We start from the raw sequence: 24,015 nt of genomic DNA on the forward strand, positions 1-24,015 counted from the left end.
AGATGGGGTCGTAACCACTCACACAGTACCTGTTATTTTCTAAATGAAAAGCTCCCCCCAGCTGTTCTGTATTAACCGCTCTTTATACTATTTTTTTTTTCTCTTTTTTGTTTCATTAGTCCCTCTGCAATCAACTCTCATCCCCAAAAGGACAAAAATCTTCACGAATAAATTAAAAAGCGCTAATTTTGCCAGAAACACACGAGACAATAAGAAAATCAAGCTGCTCACTGTTCACATAGGCGCTATGGTTAGCCGCAGAAGTGTTTTTTTAATCAGCCAATATTCATATATAAAATTCACACTATTGAAATTTATCAGATTTGTTTGTTTTAAAAAAAACACTCTGGCCCAATCCAGAAGGGGGGGGGGGGGGGGGGGGGGGAGGAGCACACACACACACACACACACACACACACACACACACACACACAAACGTGCGGTACATTGTTTCACGGTTCTAAAAATATTCCTGTGCATTTGTTTTACTTTCGTTTCTCTAGACGTGTTCTGTTTTCACTCCAAATACAAACTTAAGCAACATGAAGTGGGAGTATAGAGTACAAGACTGAAAATAAGACAGCATATACACAGACAGTAACACAAGGATCAGCTCTGTAGCCATCATATGTTCGATGGTACAATACTTTGGAAGTTCACTTAACTGTCGGGACACACACACACATGGATTGACATGGAGCAGAGGGAAGACAATAGTATGAGTTATGTACAGCTGACCCTGTCTCTTATTGTAAGTGTCCTTATTGCAAGTGTCCTAATGAGCACTTTGTGCAGACAAGAGGACTGAGAAGAACTCTTACACCATAAGAGACAGGGTCAACTGTACATCATATATTAACCTATTACACTTTTTTTTTGTTTTGTTTTTTTTAAAACACAAACATATATAGTTAATGTTGCTAATGCTGTCTAATATGCGGAAGTCAACCATTATGGTAAAATAAGTTGTACTGGCATGGTCTTAATCAGGTGTTTGGCTGGTAACCTTTCATAGACCTTTCAAGTGATGAAAAAAGAACAGTGACTCAGATACTGCTCCTTTAAATGATGTTCCATCACTGGCAACCTCGCATTCTATATTTGCATTTCAGGGATTGCAGGTTGCCATGGTTACTATCTGTGCCCAGATTGGAGAATACCTCTCAAGAGCCTCTCAAATTATAGATTCCAAAAACGAGGTCATTCCAGCATTTTCTAAAGACTGCAGAAATTAAAACAGTAATACAAAAAATAAAACAAACAACAACAACAGCAGCAGAAAAGAGTGTATCAACATACCCTGGCTCTACGGACATTAAGAGAAGCTGGTTGTGTCTTCAGGCGGTACTGAAATTCAAGGCTTTATTAAGACTACTGTTCAGTTGCTTGTTTTGACATGAAATTAGAGTGCAACATGCAGTGGAAATGAGCCTGTTGGGATAACACAGGAAAGGACATGCAGAGACAAGTGGAATGCAGTAAGCTTGTGGACTGCGATACCTGTAACCTCTCTGTTCTCAAATTGAGATTCTGTAGTGAGGTTTTCCATTTACTAAGTTGCCACAGTTGCAGAGGGTGTCAGTTTATGAAACCATATAGTGACTCTATGTTCATTATCACTGGTGACTGGTTCATTCTCACTGGTGCAAACCTACAGCACAGCAACACACTGTTTTCCCGGTCTATGAAATTGTATGTCACTCGTGTAAGACGAAAGCGGACAAAGTGGCTCCAAGTGTGTTCTGGTGTTGTTAAGGATATCTTGTACATGCCACTAATAAGGTACTTGAATTTGAAGGGAGGGGCTGCTGTGTGAGTTTCGCTTTTGTTGGTGATGCAGATGGAATCAGTTTCCCAAAAGCCAATAAAAAAAAAAAAATAGAGAAATGACAATGTCTGAAGTAAAAGGTTGTTAAGAGTTGCCAGTCCTACTCTGCTCTAGGAATGCTGTCTATCCTGGTATTCCCTTATTTTATGCATCAGTTTACCCTGGTTAGTTTATTAACGCGCTTTATCAAACCTTGCTATTCTTTACAATGCTTTCATAGGCTTTATTGTAAATTAATATTCTTTTACTACGGTAAGCTATAGTCAAAAGAGAGGAGTCTGCAAACAAGATTGGACCTGCATGCAAGCTACAAGAGAGTGACAGCGCTTTGTACTCGGGCAAATTCAGGAACAAGCAAAACACACCTGCAATGAGAGTGGCAGAAAGCTGTGGCAGCCTTCAAATTTACGTTTTCAAATGGGAAATGATGTCATGAAGAGCAGAGGCATACAATTACAGTTTACCCACAAACCACTCACCATTTCCTGCTATTCTTGTGTTAACTGAAGTTACAGCAAGGTGTTTTTGTTTGTATGTGTGAGAGAGAGAGAGAGAGTCACTACCAACTGAAATGGCTCACAGAAACTAGTGCAATCTGCTGAGCTAGGGATTTTGTTTGAATTAATTAAAAAGGAGTCACATTTTAAAGTGTAATTTAGTTTTTTGAAACCTATTAGCAGCAGCTGCACTTAGAAATCTCCTGAGAGCGTCATCTCATGAACAAAGATAGAAAATTATTTCTTAACATACAGTTCCTTGTTTGGTAGCAGAAATCCCAACAGGAAAAGAGAAACAGCGAACAGAGTGCTGAAATGGAAAGGAAAGCTGGACTGTAGATCTTACGCAGTCTTACGCCAGCTTTAATGCCTCATTTTAAACATTTTCTTAAAATGCCTTTTCTTTTGGTCGTTGCAGGCCTTGCCATCAAGGAAAGCATGAACACACTCAAAGATACCACATATTTGGAATCTTGGAAGTCATCATCAGACAAGCCCCCTCACCTGAGTGCTGACAAATATGATGCAATATGGAAACTGAACACATTCTACAGCATGACCACAAAGGACACCCATTCAATTCATCTTTAGTTGCAAAAAGGTTATTTTAGGAAAACACACTTTTTATTTATTTATTTATTTATTTTAATTGCACTCAAGAAATGGTGTCGATATGGTTACAGGCTGCATGTTTGACAGCAGCTTCCCTTCCCAGTAGCTCCAATTAATTTCTTACTATATAGATACAGCTGTGTGTGGTACACATATATTATATAAGGTGAGGGGAGAGAGAGAGAGAGAGAAAGACTTTATACAGAGTTTTTAGTTGACATGTTCCGTAGCTCAAACGCTTCATTTCTAAGACTGTTCCACCAGTACCACTGTACTAACACCTCCCAATCCTGTTAATAAACAAAACAGAAATATTGTTTTCCGTTTGGCAACCATCCTGACTACCAACTAAACAAACATCATTAATCCAATCTGAATTCATCTGAAACATGCTAAAGCACTGTTAAAACTAAGTCAGATTTGAATGGTCGTTCTAAACATTCCCAGCAGGGGAGTTTTATGAAAAAAAAAATAATAATAATAATAATAATAATAATAATATGTTGTCCTGGTCTCATGTATAGTCAATAAAGGAGTGCCTTTTTGAATTATGTAACTTAATTTTACATTCTTCAGCTCCACAAAAATAAATTCAGGACTAACAGGGTTAAACCGACAGTGTGCCATTCCCTCCCCCAAGGACACACCCACACACAAGTCACAGAAAAAATACAAAATAAAATACACACATGAACATCGCTGTGGCAACTATATTTAAATAGCTCTCTAAGAAAAAAAAAATGATTGCACCTTGCAGGTCATAAAACACAGTCATCCCAAATTGAGTGCAGGTTCAAACTCAACATAGTATTATAATATACATCTGTAACATTAAGGCAGGCTGCACAGGGCAAGGTGCAGCTGACGGGTGGAGCAGAGATTAAAAGCAGTAAAAGCAGAGATTGGGGAGCCACCTAGTGGTAGCCTTCTGTAATTGGTTGTTTATGCTGTAAATCAGGGGTTCTCAAACTTGGTCCTGGGGACCCCCTGTGTCTGCTGGTTTTCATTCCAACCGAGCTCTCAATTACTTAACTGGACCCTGAATTGAACTAATAAATTTGCTTAATTATACATTTTAACTTGTTTAGTTTTTAAACAGTTGCAGTTCAAGTTACTTATCAAATATTATAGCTAACTTTCAAGAGCTGGAAACAAATTAAAAAGGTCTAATTAAGCAAATTATCAGTTCAATTAAGGGTCTAGTTAAGTAATTGAGAGCTTGGTTGGAACGAAAACCAGCAGCCACAGGGGGTCCCCAGGACCGAGTTTGAGAAGCCCTGCTGTAAATGGTGTTCACAAATGCTTTAACATGAGTGATTTAAAGACTGTCGTGTTTTTATTAAAAAGTGTAACAAGGAAATTCACCTTTACAATAAGTTCCAAGGATACACAATGTACATTTAAAGCCCACAATAAGATAGTTAACCAGGCAGTACTGCACTGCAGCTCACATCTGGGTATTACACAGTAAATTTAAAACTCGCATTTAAACCCATAAGCCTGTCAGTATGGCTCAAAGAGCCACCTCCACTAGCCAGGCTACCTAGTGGAACGTCACAATAACAAAATGGGCATTCCAAGCACGTTCACGGAACCTGGATGAAATCCATCTGAGCCTCCAAGACTGTCGACTGACGCCAGGACATGTGCCGAGCACGACAGGGTAAGCGCAGTTAATCCTTCAGCCGTGCAACTGCAACACGAGTCAATGAGAAATAAGCCGAGTTCATCATGAAAGTGGAAAGGCAGCGTTGAGTTAGGAACTGTCTAAATAGATCAAGTAACAGTTAATATACTATACTGGGATTCATCATCGTGGTCACTTTAGATAGTTGGTATTACTGTGTAAAAAAATCCTGGGAGATCACATTTTTAAAGGCGTCATATGAATCAAATCACACGTGAATTACATACAAAATTAGAATGTACCTATTTATTTACCTGTAATAGTTTCCTTGCATTCTCAACACACTGTACATGCATATTTTATACAGTAGGTGGATGCACAAAATTCAATGCGTAAAAAAAAAAAACAGTCTTGCAGTGATAGAGGCAGTGAATCTGTACCAGACCATTTAAGGACTGTGAGATATTAAGAGCAGTTAAGAGTGGGAAGTTTACAAGTTTAAAAAAGGAAACCAAGTTCTGGTTAAGTCTGTTATGCAAGAGGTGCGAGTTCTGAAATACATTCAGCAGTTTGAAATGGAATTCGTCAAGTGGCATAAATAAAGGTCATTATTAATGCTATTACAAGCTTGTAACAAAATAACAACAATACCACAAATATAAACTTAACTTTGTGGCTTGTACATAAGCCTTGTATGAATAACCAACTGAGATATTATCACGTTTTACATGTGAAGCTGATGCTTCATTTTCACCAGCTACGCTCTAATGAAAAAAAAAAAATGAAAACAAATTAAACCACTAGAACATGCACCCATCACTAGCATGCATTAAAAAATGCAGCCTAGCACTAAACTGTGAAACTTAAAATGTTGTATTACAGTGCATGCATTTGACTCCTACACCACAATCCATTAACAGAAAGCATATGTGTCTCTAAAACAAAAAGACAAAATACTAGTGATGTTTAACGAAGTTTAAATCAGACCTGGTTGCTAACCTGTAGAATCAAAAACTGTGCAGCTCAGACACACCAAAAAGCAAGTGAGCACACGTATACATTTCCCATATGCACGGACGAGGCAGACTAGTCAATTGCTGTACTGACTTTTATCCAGTTTGGCTGGTGGTGTCGGGGGGACCATCCATTTCTTTTTCATCCACATCTGTTAGCAGTTCCTGTCCCTGAGCCTTGCACTGGATTCTAAGGCTACTCCACTGACCGGGGCATGGCTTTCTGAGCCAAACCAGTAAGCACAATCAACTCTGCTGATTAGTTCTCTAACATTCGGAGTGCTGAAAACACAAGTGGCTTCTTCTGTTAAAAGTAGAGCTTCTTTTTCCAGTTCCTTTTTTTATGACTTCCTCGTGGATTGTGACATGACCTGGGCAGTTGAAACACAGTTTTTACATTGAAAAATAAACAAATAAATAAAATACATCTTTATCTTTTCCAACCAACCTAGTATTTATCACCCTCCTCGATTTCTTCTTATAACAGAAATGCGACTTCTGTTTTGCTGAAATATCGCAAGCACCAGAGTACTGCTTTATATTCTGGTGTTTTTCTGCCCTGCCTTTTTCACATCACATGGGGTACATCTTGTGAAAGCCACTAAGGACTCAGCATTGACTTGCATTTATTTTATTTTTTTTTCCAGTTGTTACTTCCTCAAGCATGTCCGTGCAAAACTGAGGTAGTCTGCTCATTTACACAAGACTACGCATAGCTAGAGGGGCTCGGGAGCTGGATTGGAAATAAACTGGTACGTTTTTCTTTTCGTAGCATCAGCGACTGTCAAAGCACTCACTGCTTTTGCCTTTTTGTGCAATAAAGGTTTTTGAGCTTTTGGGCTAGTTACAGTGCTGGTCTCACCACTTATTCTGCAAAACTGTTAATCATGAAAAATTTGAGAATCAACATGATCTGCACTTACTTAAAAAAAGTATTTGTTGTTTAAATAATGTTTGAGAACCAAGTTTTGAAGCAATTATGTTTTATTTGTCTTCCTTTCCGAAAAACACTGGTGCAGACTTAGGAGTATGCATGTAAAAAACTATACAGTTATGGATAGGTTTTAGAACTGAGCTGGAAAGCGATGGAATCCAAAATAAAAAGAAACAATAATAATAACTGCTGCTTCTTTGGGACACATTAGAATGCAGGACACATGACTCAAAGTGCGGGTAGAGAAAGTTAAAATACATGACACAAAACCCTAGCCCCTAAACGGAAAGCGTGTAAAAATCACATATTCCGAAATGAGACAACCTAAGAAAGACTCCGGAGGAAAATAAAAGCAGAAAAATCCAGGACAGTGATAAAAAGATTTGCAAAGCCTCAATACCACTTAATGTCTTGTGTAAAAAAAACAAAGATAAATGTACAGTATTGCCGCTGCCAAAACTGCCAATGCTCAACAGTTGATGAAAGCGACATGCATGTGGATAAAAGAAGGTTTGTTCCTTTCCAAGGTGCACATTCAAAACTCCTGTAGTGTCTCTGCTTACCACAGTGTTGAAAGAACACACAGGATGCTTTTAAGTATGCTTACTGCAATCGTGATTGCATTTACTGAAAGCGTTGTATGTAATTGCACAAGTTTTGTACGGTGATGTGATGTCAAAGTTGAACTCGGCTTATCCAGCAGCATGCACTTGGAATATAACACCTTCCTCTTGGTTCACGGTTTGAAATCAGCAAGAAAATCAATCTGATTTGCTGCTCTCTTCTTGATATAACTTTGGTTTCACAACGTAAGCAGAGTTCCTCACTGACTTTTAATATAGCGGCAGGCTGCTGGTTTAAATGCAGATCTTTGCTGTCGGTCATAACACTTCCTCCGATTGTCACTGAATACAGATAGGGCTTTGTGTTTATGCAGAGACACTGCCTGAAGTATTTCCTTAAGCAGACAGACAGGCCCTCAGGCCAATGATCACCAATATATTTAATCCACACATTTGGTGACAGTCACCTAAAAGTCTTGAAACCTGGTCCCAGGAGACCTAGTTTGAGGCAACTTTGCTGCATCAAACCCCATGTCTCCCCTGGTGTGAAACATAGTCTCATGAAAAGAAGCCACAAGAGGAACTGCACTAATTCCTGTTGACAGTGCATACCTGTATCCATCCATCCCTTTACCTGATGAAGAGTTTGCCTTCCCCTAGATCAGCGTTGGTCATGTGGAGCTGGTAATAAACTCAATCATGCATCTAAAGTGGCATTGCTCTCCATTTGCTGTACAGACAGGCACAGCTATCATCTCTGATTCACTGCCTGTCTGGCTCTTCATGTGTCATGCTTGATTGGCCCAAAACCACAGAACACGTTTCTATACTTTGTGATTGTTTTTGGTAAGCAATACAGAGCAAGGCACATGGTCAAACTGAACCGAGGCAGCCTCTTTTATGCTGTATTATTCATCCAACTCACAAATACATAAACAGTCATTTAAAATAGTTTTCAAAAGGATTGTGGTACTGCATAAACAAGGGGATTCTGTCTTGATACAAGTTTGTTTGTGGGACCTATGGGGTTTCACAGCATATTACAGTTCACTGTGTTCTTGCAGCATACAGGGCTACTGTATATGTCATTGTGCCAAAAATAATTAACATTTTATCATTTCCAATATCCATGAGAAGGTTAACAACAAACTTCCCTTCTGAATTAGAAAGTATTTTGCACTGCTGCATTTTTTTCTTATGATTGATTGATACCTTTTCCACAAGAGGGCACAAAAGCACCGATTTGAATTTCCATAAGCCCAAACTACACTACAACAGAGGTGTGGAGCTCTTTTGACGAACAGACCAGAAGCTAATTTAGACTTGAACAGAATAAAACAAGAATAAGAGTCAACCAGGAATAACGCATAAGAAAAGATAGCAAGTGAGGTGATTTCTAAACTAGCTGTTACTGTGAGATCCACTGCAGGGATGGAAATAAGACTCCTATTGCACAGCAGTGTCACCCATTCCAGGTTTTAACACAAGCCTGATTAGCCACAGTTTATAGGTAACAAGCTCAGGTGTGTCTTGTTAAATTCTTAGTAAAACCAGGCATCAATCAGAAATAAACTACAGCAAACTTCACTAGGAAGCATCTTGTGTGGCACTGAGCTGAGAGTGGTTTGCATTTAGCAGTCAAACATGCAGGACCCAGCTGCAGTGCCTGTAGACTAGACAGGCACCTGGGCCAGCCAGATGATTTATTACAACAAGCCGGTCAGTGATCTCCAATGAGTCATTTTATTAGTAGCCCTTCTGAGTGCCTGATGGTCTGGAGGGAATTCATTTCCGGAGGATCTTCGAAATTCAATAAAAGGGACAAGTACTCAACAAGTGTTGCATCTCCCTGTACAATTAAGTAATTCATAAAGTCGAATGAAACCTGTTGAATGTGTACGTTAATATACTGAATTACATACCGCTTTGTAGATTTCTATATACTTAAACTAAAAACTGACGCATTGATAAATGTGACATTTCGAAATCTAACATGAAATACCTGTACTACTTATTATGACTTCTGGTTACATGTTGTTAAATAAAAGATCTACATTATATTCATACAGATTTTTTTTTTTCTCAATTCTAGTATTCAAAGCTTGGCCACAGCTGTACACCAAAGATGAGATACGTGGCCGTATTGTGTTAGCTGCAAACCCCTTTAAAGTGAAGTCTACCACGCATGTGTACTGATATCAAAGCTGAATCCACAATACATGCACAAGCTAGCCAATAATAACCTCCCAATTCAAAAGCAATTATTTGCCTATCCCAGTCAGTTGCCCCTGGTAACCTTACTGCACCTAAAATAAAATAATAATAATTACAATCTAAAATAATGCTTCATTTATTATCCTTGTGGTACCAAACAGTATGTATGGAATTATTTTAAAGCAAAACCACCTTAAAATATTTCCGTTCACACCCCAATGATGTTAAAGGAATGTAGGTGTTACAAACAGTAGAGATTTGGGAATTAAGGCTAAAAAAAAATCAGTATTACACTTTCAATGTCATGTTTCATGATGAACACAAGTTTACTCCATTTGAATTTCATTAAAAGAAGTCAGCACAACTGCATTTGAATTACTGACATGTATTAGAATACAAAGCGTTTTTGTGTTCTGCAATGCTCAATTTAAAAGCTTCACTTCATTACTGTTGCTGCTGTAGACGTGCACATTAATCTGTGGCTGCAAATAAGAAACCAGGCTTTTGATAAGACTCAGTCATCATAACCCTTAATAAGGGGATAGCAGCGACAGTCTTCCAATTAAAACCTGCTGAAGTTGTATTGAAACATCAATGCAAAAGAGACGAAGGATCAAAGCTACTGATATCAAAGGCCAGTTCCCAAGTGATTTGAAGTTACAGCCTTAAATTGTAGACTTAAAATACAATTAGCACCATGATTATGTTTTCTGTTGTTCCAAGGGCTTTGCTGCAGTGCAATGAACCACACGTTGTAAAAATACACACACACTAAAACTACTAATAACCAACCTAACATTGACCAGGGGGGCTTTGTATAATCAAATTGTTCTGATAATTGAATTGACAGCAAAGACAAGAAACCTCCTCAAAAGATATCATTCCCCCCTTTAAAAGTTTAACAAATACCATTTGAATAACACTGTAATACCAGCTCCTGAAGAAACTCAAGCAGAGCCATGGACAATGTTGCACACTGATCCTGTACTGTAGCATGCCAATGACATGACTGTATAATATATATTATATATATATATATATATATATATATATTATATATATATATATATATATATATTTATTTATTGTGAGAAATTCCACTCGTTTCTAGGTTGGTAGCCCCTTTTTAATGCAGATCCTGACACAAAACTGTAGGTTCTTAAAGCACTTACATGCAATTTTATTATTTACATTATTATTTATAATCAAAACATAACCTAACTCCCACACTGAGTACTACCTAAACTTCTTTTTACAGTTCCTAACTAAAATCGGATGGCTAAACTGTTTACCGATACAAATAACCACAAACCAAAAGGTTCACACGCTACCTTTAGATACACCCCACATGTGCCTTCAAACAGACTGCCCCGATCAAACATTTCACCATTTCACCGTTTAAATACCGGCCTGCTAAATTACTGGCAGGTGACACTAATTAAACTAAAAACAAATGAACAGGCAATCAATTCAATTAAATAAACTAATTACACACACACATTTATCTGGCAAAGACAGAAATTAACCCTATCCCTGCCAACTACCAACACATTATCTTCAGCCACTAATATATATATATATATATATATATATATATATATATATATATATATATATACACACATACATACATACTGTATCGATAGGTTGATAGATATTTAAAAATATGTCAAAATAGTACACAATATTACAAAACTGTGGTATCATTCCACCATCTTATAATTGAAAAGCTCTCTAATGCTTAAGTTACCTCAACACACTTCATGAAATAGAAAGTTGAGCTCAGGATCTGTTACTGACAGACTAGAGGGTCATTCAGTACTATATATTGTACTGGCAATATATATTGTACTTCGTCCTTGATGGATTCACTGTGAATCATCCCGTATATTAATCACATCACTGGTCTCGAGTCGTGATTCATATTTGAATTATGTTGTTATCTTAGAGTTTAATTGGGGCAGAGTTACAGTGAACCACAGGGAATGGAAGAACAGCTGCCGGCAACACAGACCCCTCGGGCTGACAAGCTTGATTGGTGTTGCTCTTCAAGCAACACTCTTTCACCCTTTGTATCTGAGAGATGATTAGAAAGGCATCTGCAAATCCCCATCGATTTCTACCGTGCATTAAAACCAATTGAGTTATCACTTGAAACAGTACATCTTTATGATTCAAGTGGTATAGTTACAGCGAGTTATTTTACCTTGCCTTTATAAATCAACTTACCGATCGATATGTGCCTAACATAATACTAGTTTGATGAACAGCACCTGGACCAGCCTTAATAACGGTAGAAGATACTAGGGTCTATTCAAGCGTATACATTGTAATAAGTTGTTCAACAACCCAATAAACTTTTTTTCCCGTAGCATCTCCCCCTGGTTCACTGTCCATTGACCGTAGGGACTAACTGTGTTTTCTAAGTGGACATACACTAGATCAATATTAGGGTTGTGATATGACACTCTACCCTTAGGATTTCGATCTGCTATGGGTTTTCTTGTTATGCAATAGGTTGAGGTTGTGGCTACTACAGTACTGTATATGCAGAATTGCAGCATGATAATATATTGAGTTTGCAGTGCTCAAGCAGTTTCGATTTGTTTCCTTCTACGGATGTTCAGATATTCTGATCTTTTGAAGTTTCCATATTTCAATGTTACAATGTTCGTTTCTTTGGAAGCATATAATTTGCGAACGACATGTTGGTTTTGGTTTTGAAAAAAATTGTACGCTTCTTCATCATTTCGCTTCGATATGAAAAAAAAAAGCATCTTTCACGGTCTGTACTAGAATACGACAACTCAACAGAAACAAGATCATTTCTAAGATGAAGCACATGATGGATGTTGCAGCGAGCACTTTGGATACAGGGCATATATAACCATATGGTCAAAAACACACTAGTTATTACAAGAGCAAATTGTGCATACATTGGGGTATTTGGTCTTGTCAGGAAAACCCCTTTTAGTCGGTAATGCTTTCATGTTTTAAAAGGCCATGTCTTTCCAGTTTCAGTAAAAGCAGCAGCACACAATGTTAGTTCAGCGCTGCCAACAGAAGCCCTTGGTTAGCACAGAACAGATGTCATCAGATGTCATTTATTTACAATCACCAGTAAGCGAACATGAGGAAATGGTAGTCTAATTACTGCCCTCAGATCCTCATCTGTTTATTACAATTTAATAGCAGATTAATAGCAGAGGCTGCGTCACTGTTCTACAGTCAGCACCCGGATATCTGTTACCCAGATACACGTCAGTCGTGTTTTACCGCCCTTGTTGTATTAAGAATAAAATCAACCCTCATTACATATATATATATATATATATATATATATATATATATATATATATATATATATATATATATATATATATATAACAAATTAATGCACTTACCCGTCACATGCAATTTCCTACTCTGTCATCAGTTTTCTGATACAAAGCCCATCTCTTCAATGTTACAATTTATCTGAATATCCGTCACAGCCCACGTTTAAAAAAAATAATAAATACAATCTCTCTCTAATGCCAAATCAGTCCGTCTTATATTGTGCAGTATTGTGCAGTATTGTGCAGAATTGTGCACAGCGCTTCCTCCAGTTTCGCCTGACGAAAATGCAAACAAAACAAAGTGAACGAGACGAGCTAGGGAAATGCAACAGTTATCAACATCTTCATTTGCAAGTGAACTGTCACATTAAGGCCTTATCTACAATATGTAGACTTTTTCAAATATAATACTACAGTACAAATTAACTTTCTTGCAGTAAGACTAGTGGAGTGAACCTCGGCTCAGAGTGAAAGCAACTTTCAAATCACTGTTGTATTAAAAATAAAATCTAGATAAAGAAAAATAAACAAGCAAAGAACCAAGAGACATTTAGCACACAAAAAAAGGAATGACCAAAAATATTGTTGCTTGCACTAATTCAGCAAGAGAATGACTATACAGCTTTGGTTTGCCTATTTTTAAATGAAAACCGAAATACTGTACCCAACAACACTGTGGCAGAGCAGGGCTCTGCCCTTAGAAATACTGGCAGGGAAGGAGTTAAATTCTCCTCCCTGCCCAGGTTGATTGCATCAGGTGGGAGCAATCAAACAATTAATCATTCAATTAAGGACCCAGCCACCTGGCATAAAAGGAGGCCTCAGCCTCCCATTTGGGAGAGAGAGTTCTGGAAGGAGAAGAAGCGGTTTTCTGTGTGTGCTGTTTTGTTAAGTTTTGAAACCAGTGAAGGCAATGCCCAGCCTGGAAGCTGTATTTTTGTTGTAAGTTTTGTTTTGTGTTGATTGTTTGTGTTTGAAACCTTTTTGTTTGGCCCTTGTGCCTATTTATTTTGTATTTTTGTTTATTAAAAAAACTTTATTTTGACCATTATACTGTCTCTGAATCTCAAACCTCGGTCATCCTTGTCACAAACACAGTTCTAGAAAACCAATACTCTGTAAAGTGCAGTGTTGCCAAATAATGACAGTAGCAGCAATTGGAATACTGTCAGCCACGGCCTCTCTGGTGTTGGTTATTATTCAGCTTTATTTACATGTCCTTTCAGGGCTGACACTCTGAATATTCTCCTGTTATTTACATTACAAATGAACCCTGTTGCGTGCATGACATTTATTTTTTATCGCCCTGCTGAATAGGAACAAGCGGCACGTGTAAATAAATAAATCCATCAATAAATCACCCCTGCCCCTTATCAGTTGTTTTACTGAGGGAAAACATGAGCTGGACGATACTGAGACATGGAGGCAAATTAAAAGCAACTAAGCATCAGAAATCTTGCTTTTATTATTTACCAAATAATCAATATCCTTTTATTTAAAAGGTCTAAAACTGGATGTGTACACATGGGCTGCTATTGGTACAGTTTTACAGTGCTCTGGGGTGCTTGGCAACTGCAGGACAGCAAGGCTGGAAATATAGTAGGGCTCCCCCTGCAGATCAGTTTGAGCCATTTCAAGTTTTTGGTGGTGGTGTTCTAGAGCCTATTTCGAAGACAAACAGCACCATTGAATCCATCCTTAATAAAATAGTGCAAGTGGCGTAGTTCTAAATCTAATATATAGATTTTCTTATACGAATTCACATTCTATTTGTATGCTGAATTTCTAGAAACACATCCAGTACAATAGGTAATGCATTTACCTAATTATCTAGAAGTCGTTGCCGATGCACTGTTGCTTAAAAGAAGTAGTTTGTAATCGAAGTTCCTAATGCTCTTTTCATTGCATCAAGAGGACTTGACTGAATCAGACACCCTAACCTCCCTTGGTTAGGTTGATCTTCCCAAGGCAGTCTCTGTAGTTAAAGTAAATACATGACCTCATGTTTTAGTGCCTTCATGCAGCACGTACTTACCGATATCATATCGGATTTGCAACTTTGGACTTAACTCTGCATTGTGCAATTAGCAGCCATTTCTGAGGAAAGAAATGTCAAACATTTACAAAAGCCAGGTTCAGGATGGGTACCACCAACTCGGTTCAGAAAGTGCAGTCAATATATTTTGTTTATACGTACCACATGTGTGTGTATGTGTATGCGAGTAGAAAAGCCTGAACTGTCCTACTGGACCTGGAGTCATCTGGTAACCCTCCCACTTACAAAACTTGAGTGTGAAGATGATGGGGAACATGAACCCAAGGAAAAACCCAAGGATAACTGGGTTAACATAACAGGTTCCTGGTTAATTGGGCGAGTTTCAAAACTCCCTCCATTAGAGCGCTAATTAGATTGGGAAACAGTGTGCAAAAGGACGCAGTCTTTTAAGAGCCAGATAAAAATTATTCAAACTACTGTGATAGGGTAAGAAGGCTCTGCACTAGGTGAGCTGGCACAGGTGGAGGGTTGCCAAAGAATAGTCACTTGATAGTGCAGTTAACTCTCGTCAAACTGCGCAATGCACTGAGCAAAGGAACAACAAGTGACTCTCATTTATTGGACCCCAGCTGTCTTAACATTATTATCTTCCTGTTATGGGGCCATGTGCTGCCGTTTTTGAGATGTTCGTTGTTCCTGTTATCTCACTGGTAAAGATAAATCTGTGTTTATTTTCAGCCGAACAATTCAAAACGCATGCGCTCCCAGACGCTCTATAATGCCATTAATTCCAGGAACAGGGAAGTGCTGCATTATGGAAGCCTTGCCGATAGAATTGTTTTCCAGCACAGCAAACAAAAACATACAACTGAAGATGGATTAATGTCAATGGCAAAAGAATAATATCCAACAGTAGAAATGAGACTGGGCAAACAGGCTAGAGCTTTCATCTTGTTAATTATGCTGACCCTTACTGAACGCTAATTAGAAATGTTGACACATTTACTGTAAAAAGCATAGCACTGAAACAGACTAAGCCGATTTTATATAGTAGAAAAACAAACCCCCGTCTAATCAGATCGATTTACATTTTACTAACAATGCCACCATTTCAATTTTAACAATGTACGGTACAATTGCAATCTTCTGCATCTAGGAGTCTTTTTTTTTTTAAATCATTAATAATCTTTTACGCTGTTCCCTTACAACAAAAAACAAAAAAAGAGTTTCAATTGCTTCAACATCCATTGGAAGCTCTACATGAATCCATAAAAGGCTCAAATACATCAATCACTATCAATGAGGAATGTGGGGTTGGAACGATTATATTCTTGTATCCCAAGCTCATCATGGTTCAAATGGCTGTCCCAACACAAGAGCCACACAGTTTTTACACAGAGGACATGGTTGGGTCCTTTCAGAGTGTAGGCCATGTGGCTGAATGTCTGGACAGTATGGGGGTCTTGGCATATCATTCATTGGATCACTGCTTAACGCCTGATTTAAAAGTTGGTTTCAAAGACAGAATTATATTTGGTTTGCCCCTGTGGGGATTTGGAAGCTTGTAGAAATCTCAATTTGAAGACCTAGTCTTAGACAGAGATATACAATTTTTTTTTCTAAAGACTAATTGACAGCACTGGGACACCTAGGTCCTTCAGCGCTTCTGGTTTCCTCACACATGCGAGTTCACCCTGACATAGGCCAATAGCTGTTCTAATTTGCTTCGCTTGGCAAGAAAACTCACTGCTTGCCTTTTGTGCTGTGCAGCACGTGGTGAATTGCAGGAGAACAGTTTCGAAAATCACTCTTGCAACATTTTCTTCAGAAAATATTATTTGAGCCCTCTTAATGAATACGAGGGTTTTTGAAAGCATTTATGACACAATTAGTACAATGTTAAGTGGTCTGTGGGCCACAATGAAGGCATAACCTTTTAGTTCATCCTATTTTCTGCTTCATACACATCCATGACAACAGCTCATTTTAGAGTAAGGCTGTTTATTGTTCTAGGTAATTAACACAAGTGGATGTTACTCTTGGAGAAAAGAGATTTTTACAACGACGAAAATGTATTTGAACATTCTGCTATATATAAAAAAATAAATAAACATGCAGATAAGGATTTTTATTACTGCTTGCAGAGATTATTATTTTGTATAGAAAAGCATTCATTCGTTCTTAAACGTCCCATCACTTTAAATCCACTTCTACAAAGACATGATTGCTGTTGCCACCTTTGTTTACTATCTGCGTTTGTCTTGTTATCGACAAACAGCACTTTCGAAAATTGTCATCATTTTGTTTACCAGTGGTACCAGCGTTGATGAGGAATGATGCTTGTTAAGCATAGTTCAGGTGGAGAAATAGCCCCATAGCTACGTCACTTCCGTCAGAGAATATTATCCCAGTCAGCCAACGGTGCTCCTGCCAGCATCAACATCCCTCCACCTCCCCATCTCCACCTCTACAGCTGCTCCTAGGCCTTCTCAGTTTCATTAGAAATTAACTTGGTTCCGTATGTTTTCACACGACTGTAAAGCTACCTTAATAGGATCTGTTCGCTTGTCCAGTAAACCTCAGTCTACCATTTCAAACACACCCAGTTCGGTTTGAACCATACTGAATAAGCCAAACCACCCTAAGATTGCACTAAACCCCCAAAATGAACCAAATATGCGAGTGTCCTCAGCACCAAACGACTCTGCTTACTACCTGGGCAAAATCAAGTTATTGATTAGCAGTGTTTAAGCATTACACCAGCCGTCAGTCTTCCAGTGCCCAAGTAGATTAGGATATAGCTGTAGGAAACATTGGGCTAATGCCACTACTGTCAGTCCTTCCATTCACTGCTTTACTTGACTAATTCTGTATTTCAGCAGTCGCACTTAGCAATAAAAGCAGCAGCAATTTAGTAGTCCTTTTTAGTTCTGTAGAAACAGGGCAATACCCTTACATTGCTTGATGAGATACAGTATTTGAAAAAAAGCATCCACGGAATGGTAATAATCAACGCTCTGGTGTTCCTGCTCATGTTTTTTTTATTGTTTCAGTACACAGATTGATACGTGGCTCATTCCATAATGGAAGACTTGGCCCTGCTTGTCTTTCTAGTACAGATTTAGACGTGGCTCATCACATAATCCAAGACTTTTTGTATTTTTACAAACTTTCTTTTTTCATTTATACTTTTATCCAGAGTTCCTCGTCTTCAACATTTTCATCAGCGAGTGTTGACCGCAAATGATTGCTACATGCTAGACACTATTCACTCCCTTCCTCAAAATCATTAGGCTGCTTCTGATAGCCATGAACTGATATAGTGTGCTATAACCCAGTGCACAACACAGTCCTGAACTCACTGCAAAATAAATCTGCAAGGTGTCACTTTCTATTCTGCTTTGTGAATGCCAACACCAAGGTGTGATTAGTATGGCAAGCTAGAGGATACTCCATGAACATTTGGGCTGTCATATTAATTGTTTATGAGTGGGTTATTTATAGCCATTTTCCTGATACATGGTATATCATGTTTATATAGCATAAGGTACACCGTATGGAAAAAGAATGCATGTTTACATCTAAACCACACCAGAGAATGACTTCGATCAAGCTCTGCATCTGCTTAGCAACGCCTCGCACTGTAATTTGGAGCAGTGCCATTTGCCCAGTCATTCTGTCATTGGATTTGAATGGAAATGTGACTCTCATCACTTGCAGTATAAAGCATGGTGCAGCTGTGAAAGGTAGAAGGATTGTCTTTGTGCTTGATTAGTCAGCAGCTCCTTGCCCTTTTCTCCTCTGAATGCTCCCCCAATAAACTTTCCATTTCCATATTTTACTTCATTACATAACCAAGTATTTATTCATTTTTGTTCATTTCCGTGCATCTGTTCCCTGCGTTATACTGTCTAATCCAGTTAGCCAATGGTAAAACATTTCTCAGCATAATCTTCAACACTAGTGCAAAAACACTGACATGTTTGATGTGATTATATGCAAAGAATATTAGTTACACAGGGGGATACAGTACAGGCAACTACGGCTATTGGGCGTCTTAGTATAGCCTGGTGGAGAGCAGTGGAGTGGCAGATGATGTTATGGCTGGTGGAAGGAAGATAAACCCAAATATCACCAAAATACTGTGCACTCCAAATAGCAGACACTGTCGGTCTTCCAGGAACAACCAAACCAGCTTCTAACAATGCTCCTGAAAAAGTAACGAATATAGCAAAAAACTGACGGTCGGAGCTTAACTGCTTTTTAGCATGGAGATGTACAGTCCAGCCTACTGGAGTCTGAGGGAGACATATGCATTTCTTGCTAAGATTACTGGGAAACAGACTCAAGTCATACAAATGTTACATTATATCAATATTATATTTTTATTGCACCTTTACATTATATAGATAGAGAGAGTGTGGGTGTGTATGCATTATCTACTAAAGCCTTACTCCTGTAAAAATTTAACGAATTAACACAAATTCCATCCATCTCAGGGATCTGATGACGAGTCATACAACAAACTTGAGCTTGGCTCTCCTTTATTTCTCAATCTGATCCACTGGATGGGATTATGAAACTTTATACAAGCCATTGCCAAATGACCTGTACTGTATTAAATACATTTGAAAAAAAAACATGTTCTTTGGTGAGGGGTGATAACCTAAACAGACAGCATCTAAATCTAAATAAAGTCTTAAAAAAACAAGGCTGTGGAGAAACACATTTTGAGTGCTGGTTAGATCTGGAATTACCACTGTTATATGGTTTTAGTTTGGAAAAAAACGAAAAGGTTTTTTTTTTCTCTTTTCAGAAAATATGAATGAATTAAATGTAATTGAACACTGGAATGAGGGCTTTGAAAACATGCCCTGTTCTCTGCTAAAGCGGAATTATCGGCTTTAGTTCCTTCAACCTTTTTTCCTATCATGATATTTGGCGACTTAAAACATACAAGTTATAGTCTGTTATATACGAATACATTAAAACAAATAAATAAAATATGTTTTTTTTTTCTTTCTAGCATCGTAAACAGACGCTATGCTAAAGGCAATATCACACCATTACATTCTGTTCGATATGTATCCCCTGCATTCAAAATAAAGAATTCCGCGTCCTACCTGTACGACACCTGCTTCCTGATAGCTAAATAAAGAAACTGGTTCTCCATCTGCTTCTCTCGGTCTTCCTCCGTCCCCTGTTCAACTTTCATCGCCCCGTATCCCGGACACTTCTCAGTCCCCAGTGCCAGCCCAACCTGACCTCTCTCTGGCAGAAACACGTCCTCTTCCTCGGCTAGGTCTTCTAAATTCGGCGGCTCCACAACCACCATCTTCTTGCTGTCCTGCGAACTCTGGGCACTGCTAGCAGCGTTGTCTCCGGGGCAGCTCGCTGCTTCGGCCATGGAGAAGTGAGTATTATTAGCGTAGCCGTGAGCTTGTTTTAAAATATATTATTTAAAAAAAATCTATAGAGCCTAATGCTTTCTTTCTAACGTAGCTTGTTTTGCATTTAAACTAACGCAAGAGAAAGTTAGCAGATTAAATGATAAAAACGAGAAACACCTGATATTCGAACAGCACCAAAATGGTTTTACATCGCTTCTATAAATTCATTGCAATATTATTAGGTTGTTTTCGTTTGGAGTATATCAGGTGACTCCAGGATGCTCCTCTAAATGGTTTTCTGATGCATGTTGGAGCAAGAAACGATTAAATCATGCTGTGTTTAAAAAAAAAGAAAAAAAGTTTCTGTCCAACCTCACAAGCTTGTAAAACTCTTATTTAAATAAATACCGTTTGTTTTTCCTGAAGAAACAAAACGCGTAAAGCGTTATCCACAGGAAAGGAGGTGATCACGGCGCTGAATCAAAATTCGCTTACTTCAGGTGAAGGACGATGCTGTATGTTATATTAGAATGGATAGTGCATTGAGCGTTGCGTGTTGAGGCGCAGCTACAGCCAGTGGTGACCAAACGGCAAGAATGGACAGAGACTGTACCTAAGGCGGATATAGCAGGCAGGCAATGCCGTTTTTATCGACGCGTGGGTGTGTCTGTCTGTAATACATTGTTGAAACTTTGCTAAGAGAGTTTCACAAAGGTGAACATAAAGTATAAACTCTGAGGAATGCAAATGTACAACTCTGTTTGACTATGTGTTATGTTTATTTTTTTGAAAACCACTCCATTGAGGGCCTTATAACAAATACTGTACTCCAAACACGATAATTTCATGATCTAGAATACTACATTTTACTATATGAAACTATGGTAGCACAAAACGTGATTGAATTTTACCTACAATATTACTGTAGTTAATCGTATTTAAAAAAAAAAAAAAAAAAGCTTTATCATACCCATATCTAATTTGCTATGTGGTGATCCATGTCGTTTTATATTCCATTTCTGTGCTTTTACTGCACTTTACTACACTTTACTGTGCTTTTACCTCAGTATACCTCAGTAAACTTATCGAACAGACTACAGAGCGCATGCATTGTACTACCGCACTGCAGTATTTGACAGTATATTATGTAATGCGTGAAGCTGCAGTTTGCATCCATTGGCACGCCTTCGCTGCAGATTGACTCACAGTTGATTTTTAACATGGGAACTCATATGGTTTGTTTTAACTGTCAGCACAGGTGGCACAGTGAAAGATGAAAGATGAGTTCATTCTCTTATATAGATTTAGGGGTTCAGAAAACTGAACGGATTGACCCAGCTGGGCGCTGTACCATTGATTGCTCTATCAGCCAGAGCACATGGGAACACTGAATTCTACCCACAGATTCTTTGCTGGAGAGAATGACAGATGTGTGAACTGATGCCAGTTTTTGTGTGAGCTCAGTGCTGTGTGCCTCTAGTCCACTGTCTGCCAAGCCTTTTATTGCACTTTATAAGTTGGATTTCTAAAAGTAGAACTGCTGCCTTTCCTCATCCCTCCTCCCTCTGGTTTATTTTTCTCAGCTCTGTATTTTCCATAAAGGAAGCAGCACGGAATCCCTGCTCGACATAAGCCAGCCCAAAACCTCTACACCAGCAACGCATAAGATGTGATCTGTCTGGAAACCTAACTGGCCACTTCTGCACTTAATCAATGTTTTTGGTTTGCTTGTTTGTTAATAATAGAAAACTACGGAAGTCCACACAAGATAAATGTCAGCGCGTCAAACAAGAGTGGATAGATTACAACCAGAGGGAATGAGAAAAGGAATAGGAGGCTGTGTGGTCCAGTGGCTAAAGAAACAGGCTTGTAACCAGGAGGTCCCCGCTCAAATCCCGGCTCACTCACTGACTCGCTGTGTAACCCTGAGCAAGTCACTTAACCTCCTTGTGCTCTGTCTTTCGGGTGAGACGTTGTTGTAAGTGACTCTGCAGCTGATGCATAGTTTACACACCCCGGTCTCTGTAAATTGCCTTGGATAAATGCGCCTGCTAAATAAACTAATAATAATAATAACAGCACATTCCATCTGTTGCATAAAGCAAAGTGTCAAATGTATTGACTTACTGCATTCGAACCAACCAAGCACACAAACAAACCCCTTTCCCTCCACCCCCCTTCATGCTAACTACATCACAGACACTCCCTCTTTGTCCAGGTCAACTTGTAACTGCATTAACTTATCATCAATCCTCATTAATATTTAGTGGAGTACAGTGCATGAGGGGAGGGGGAGCACTCGTGTTTGTGATGACTGTTGGGTATTCCCAGGACTAGTAGAAGCAGTTTATCCATGTATTGCTGCATAATCTCCCATAGGGATTCTCTTTCTGGCTGTGGTACAGAAAATATATTAAATTACAACTGGATGAGATTTCAACACTTTCAATGCCTTGTAGAGCATGCATAAGTCATGCAATTTTAATATGAAGTACAAGGCCCTGCAAGGGTTAATTAGGGGCACATACATTAAAAGATTGGTCTCTAAGACAATTAGCATGGATGCTACCCCTACCAATAAACAGTTATCAATTGAGATTGATGATAAGAGGACTTAAACAGAATTTTATGCATGCTACGGTTTGTGGTCATGTTGCTATCAGCCATTGTCTGCTAAGAAACATTCACATTACAGCTTCATTTTAGATTTAAAATTCGCATGTTGAGAGAAATGAACTGTATTTTATCAGTATTGTATTGCTGAGTCTGTATACAATAGCTTGTGTCCCTACAGCTAATCAACCTACATGGTCTGCTTTCCTATAAAGTACAATGCACTCAAGGCTAAACCACAGGAGAATGAATTAAACAGGCTATAAATGAAATTACATTTAGTAAAACTGAACGGGATTGTGGGACACTGTTCTGTCTTCGGGTAAATAAAAAACGTTTTAAAGACTTGAATAAAAATACATTTGGCGTAGTCTACACTGAGGAAGGCAGAACTTGCTGAAGCTTTTTGTTCTTTTAAATAGATTGGAAGCAGCTGGGATGTATCCAGCTGCAGATATATATGATTACACACTCACATCCCACCCAAGCCTCTTTTTGGGGGTGCATGGGAGAGGGGGAACGGAAACAGCACCATGTTGATGCCGTGTACGATTAAACCCGTATGATTTCTCCAAACAGATTGCATAATGATGAATAACGTCCTCTGAGACAGAGGGTGAGAAATTAATATAGGCCTAAATGTTGCCCACATGTAAGAAAAATGTATTGCATTCCACCCGGAGCGCAGTGACATCGTGCTTCAGCAAGCAGGGGAAAAAAAGTGTCAGGTAAAAGTTCTAGCAGAGGCAGTCAGGCAATGAGAAGCACAGAGACAGAGACTCGCGTGGGAACTGTACCCGCAGTGTTTACCATGCTTCTCTGCCCAGACCTGGGGAGGCGCCCAACCAGCCTGGGCCTTGAGGCAACAAGGCTGTGACTCTGACAACCCTGAGATAGACATAACTTCTGATGGATGGAAAAAGCTGCAGTTTACAGAACAGCTTGGCAATACAGTGATAAGAATGTGCTTGTTATGTAATCTGAATTATACAATACATTACCAGCAATCAGCATAACATACTGTGTAACTGTGCTTCTGTTCACAAAACAGTTTTAGGGAATGTAAAGGATTTTTTTTTTTTTTTTTTAAGTTAAATAGTCTCTTAGGTTAAACAGAGCTTTGACTCGGAATAGCTAATACACCCTGTGGAAAAGTTTTCATGAAACGCAAACCTGATTTCATTATTCAAAATGGGCTTTAGAAGAACAGTCCTTAACGAAACATTACTTAAAACAATCTTCTAGTTTAGTGCACATGGTCCAGTAATCCATATTACACTGCCTTACAATGCATTCATTTCCTCCTGTTGTATAATCTGTATACTTAGTCCTCCCAAACCACTTGTAATCACAACATTTGTTCAATGTAATAAAGTTACCACTTACCGCT

The 24,015-nt window shown here is 38.6% G+C and overlaps 1 protein-coding gene across 2 annotated transcripts in view; it reads right to left on the reverse strand.

The window, feature by feature from the left end:
- Nucleotides 1-20,584, reverse strand: part of LOC117432408 (diacylglycerol kinase zeta-like) — a 121,696-nt gene extending 101,112 nt beyond the window's left edge. For both annotated transcript variants that reach the window (XM_059002546.1, XM_059002545.1), the window contains exon 1: nt 19,746-20,584. In XM_059002546.1, coding sequence (XP_058858529.1) covers nt 19,746-20,029 — 284 coding nt within the window. In that variant the 5' untranslated portion in view covers nt 20,030-20,584. The remainder of the gene's footprint in view (nt 1-19,745) is intronic.
- Nucleotides 20,585-24,015: the final 3,431 nt, after the last annotated feature.

The sequence above is a fragment of the Acipenser ruthenus genome, chromosome 27 (genome assembly GCF_902713425.1).
Source record: "Acipenser ruthenus chromosome 27, fAciRut3.2 maternal haplotype, whole genome shotgun sequence".
NCBI lineage: Eukaryota > Metazoa > Chordata > Actinopteri > Acipenseriformes > Acipenseridae > Acipenser > Acipenser ruthenus.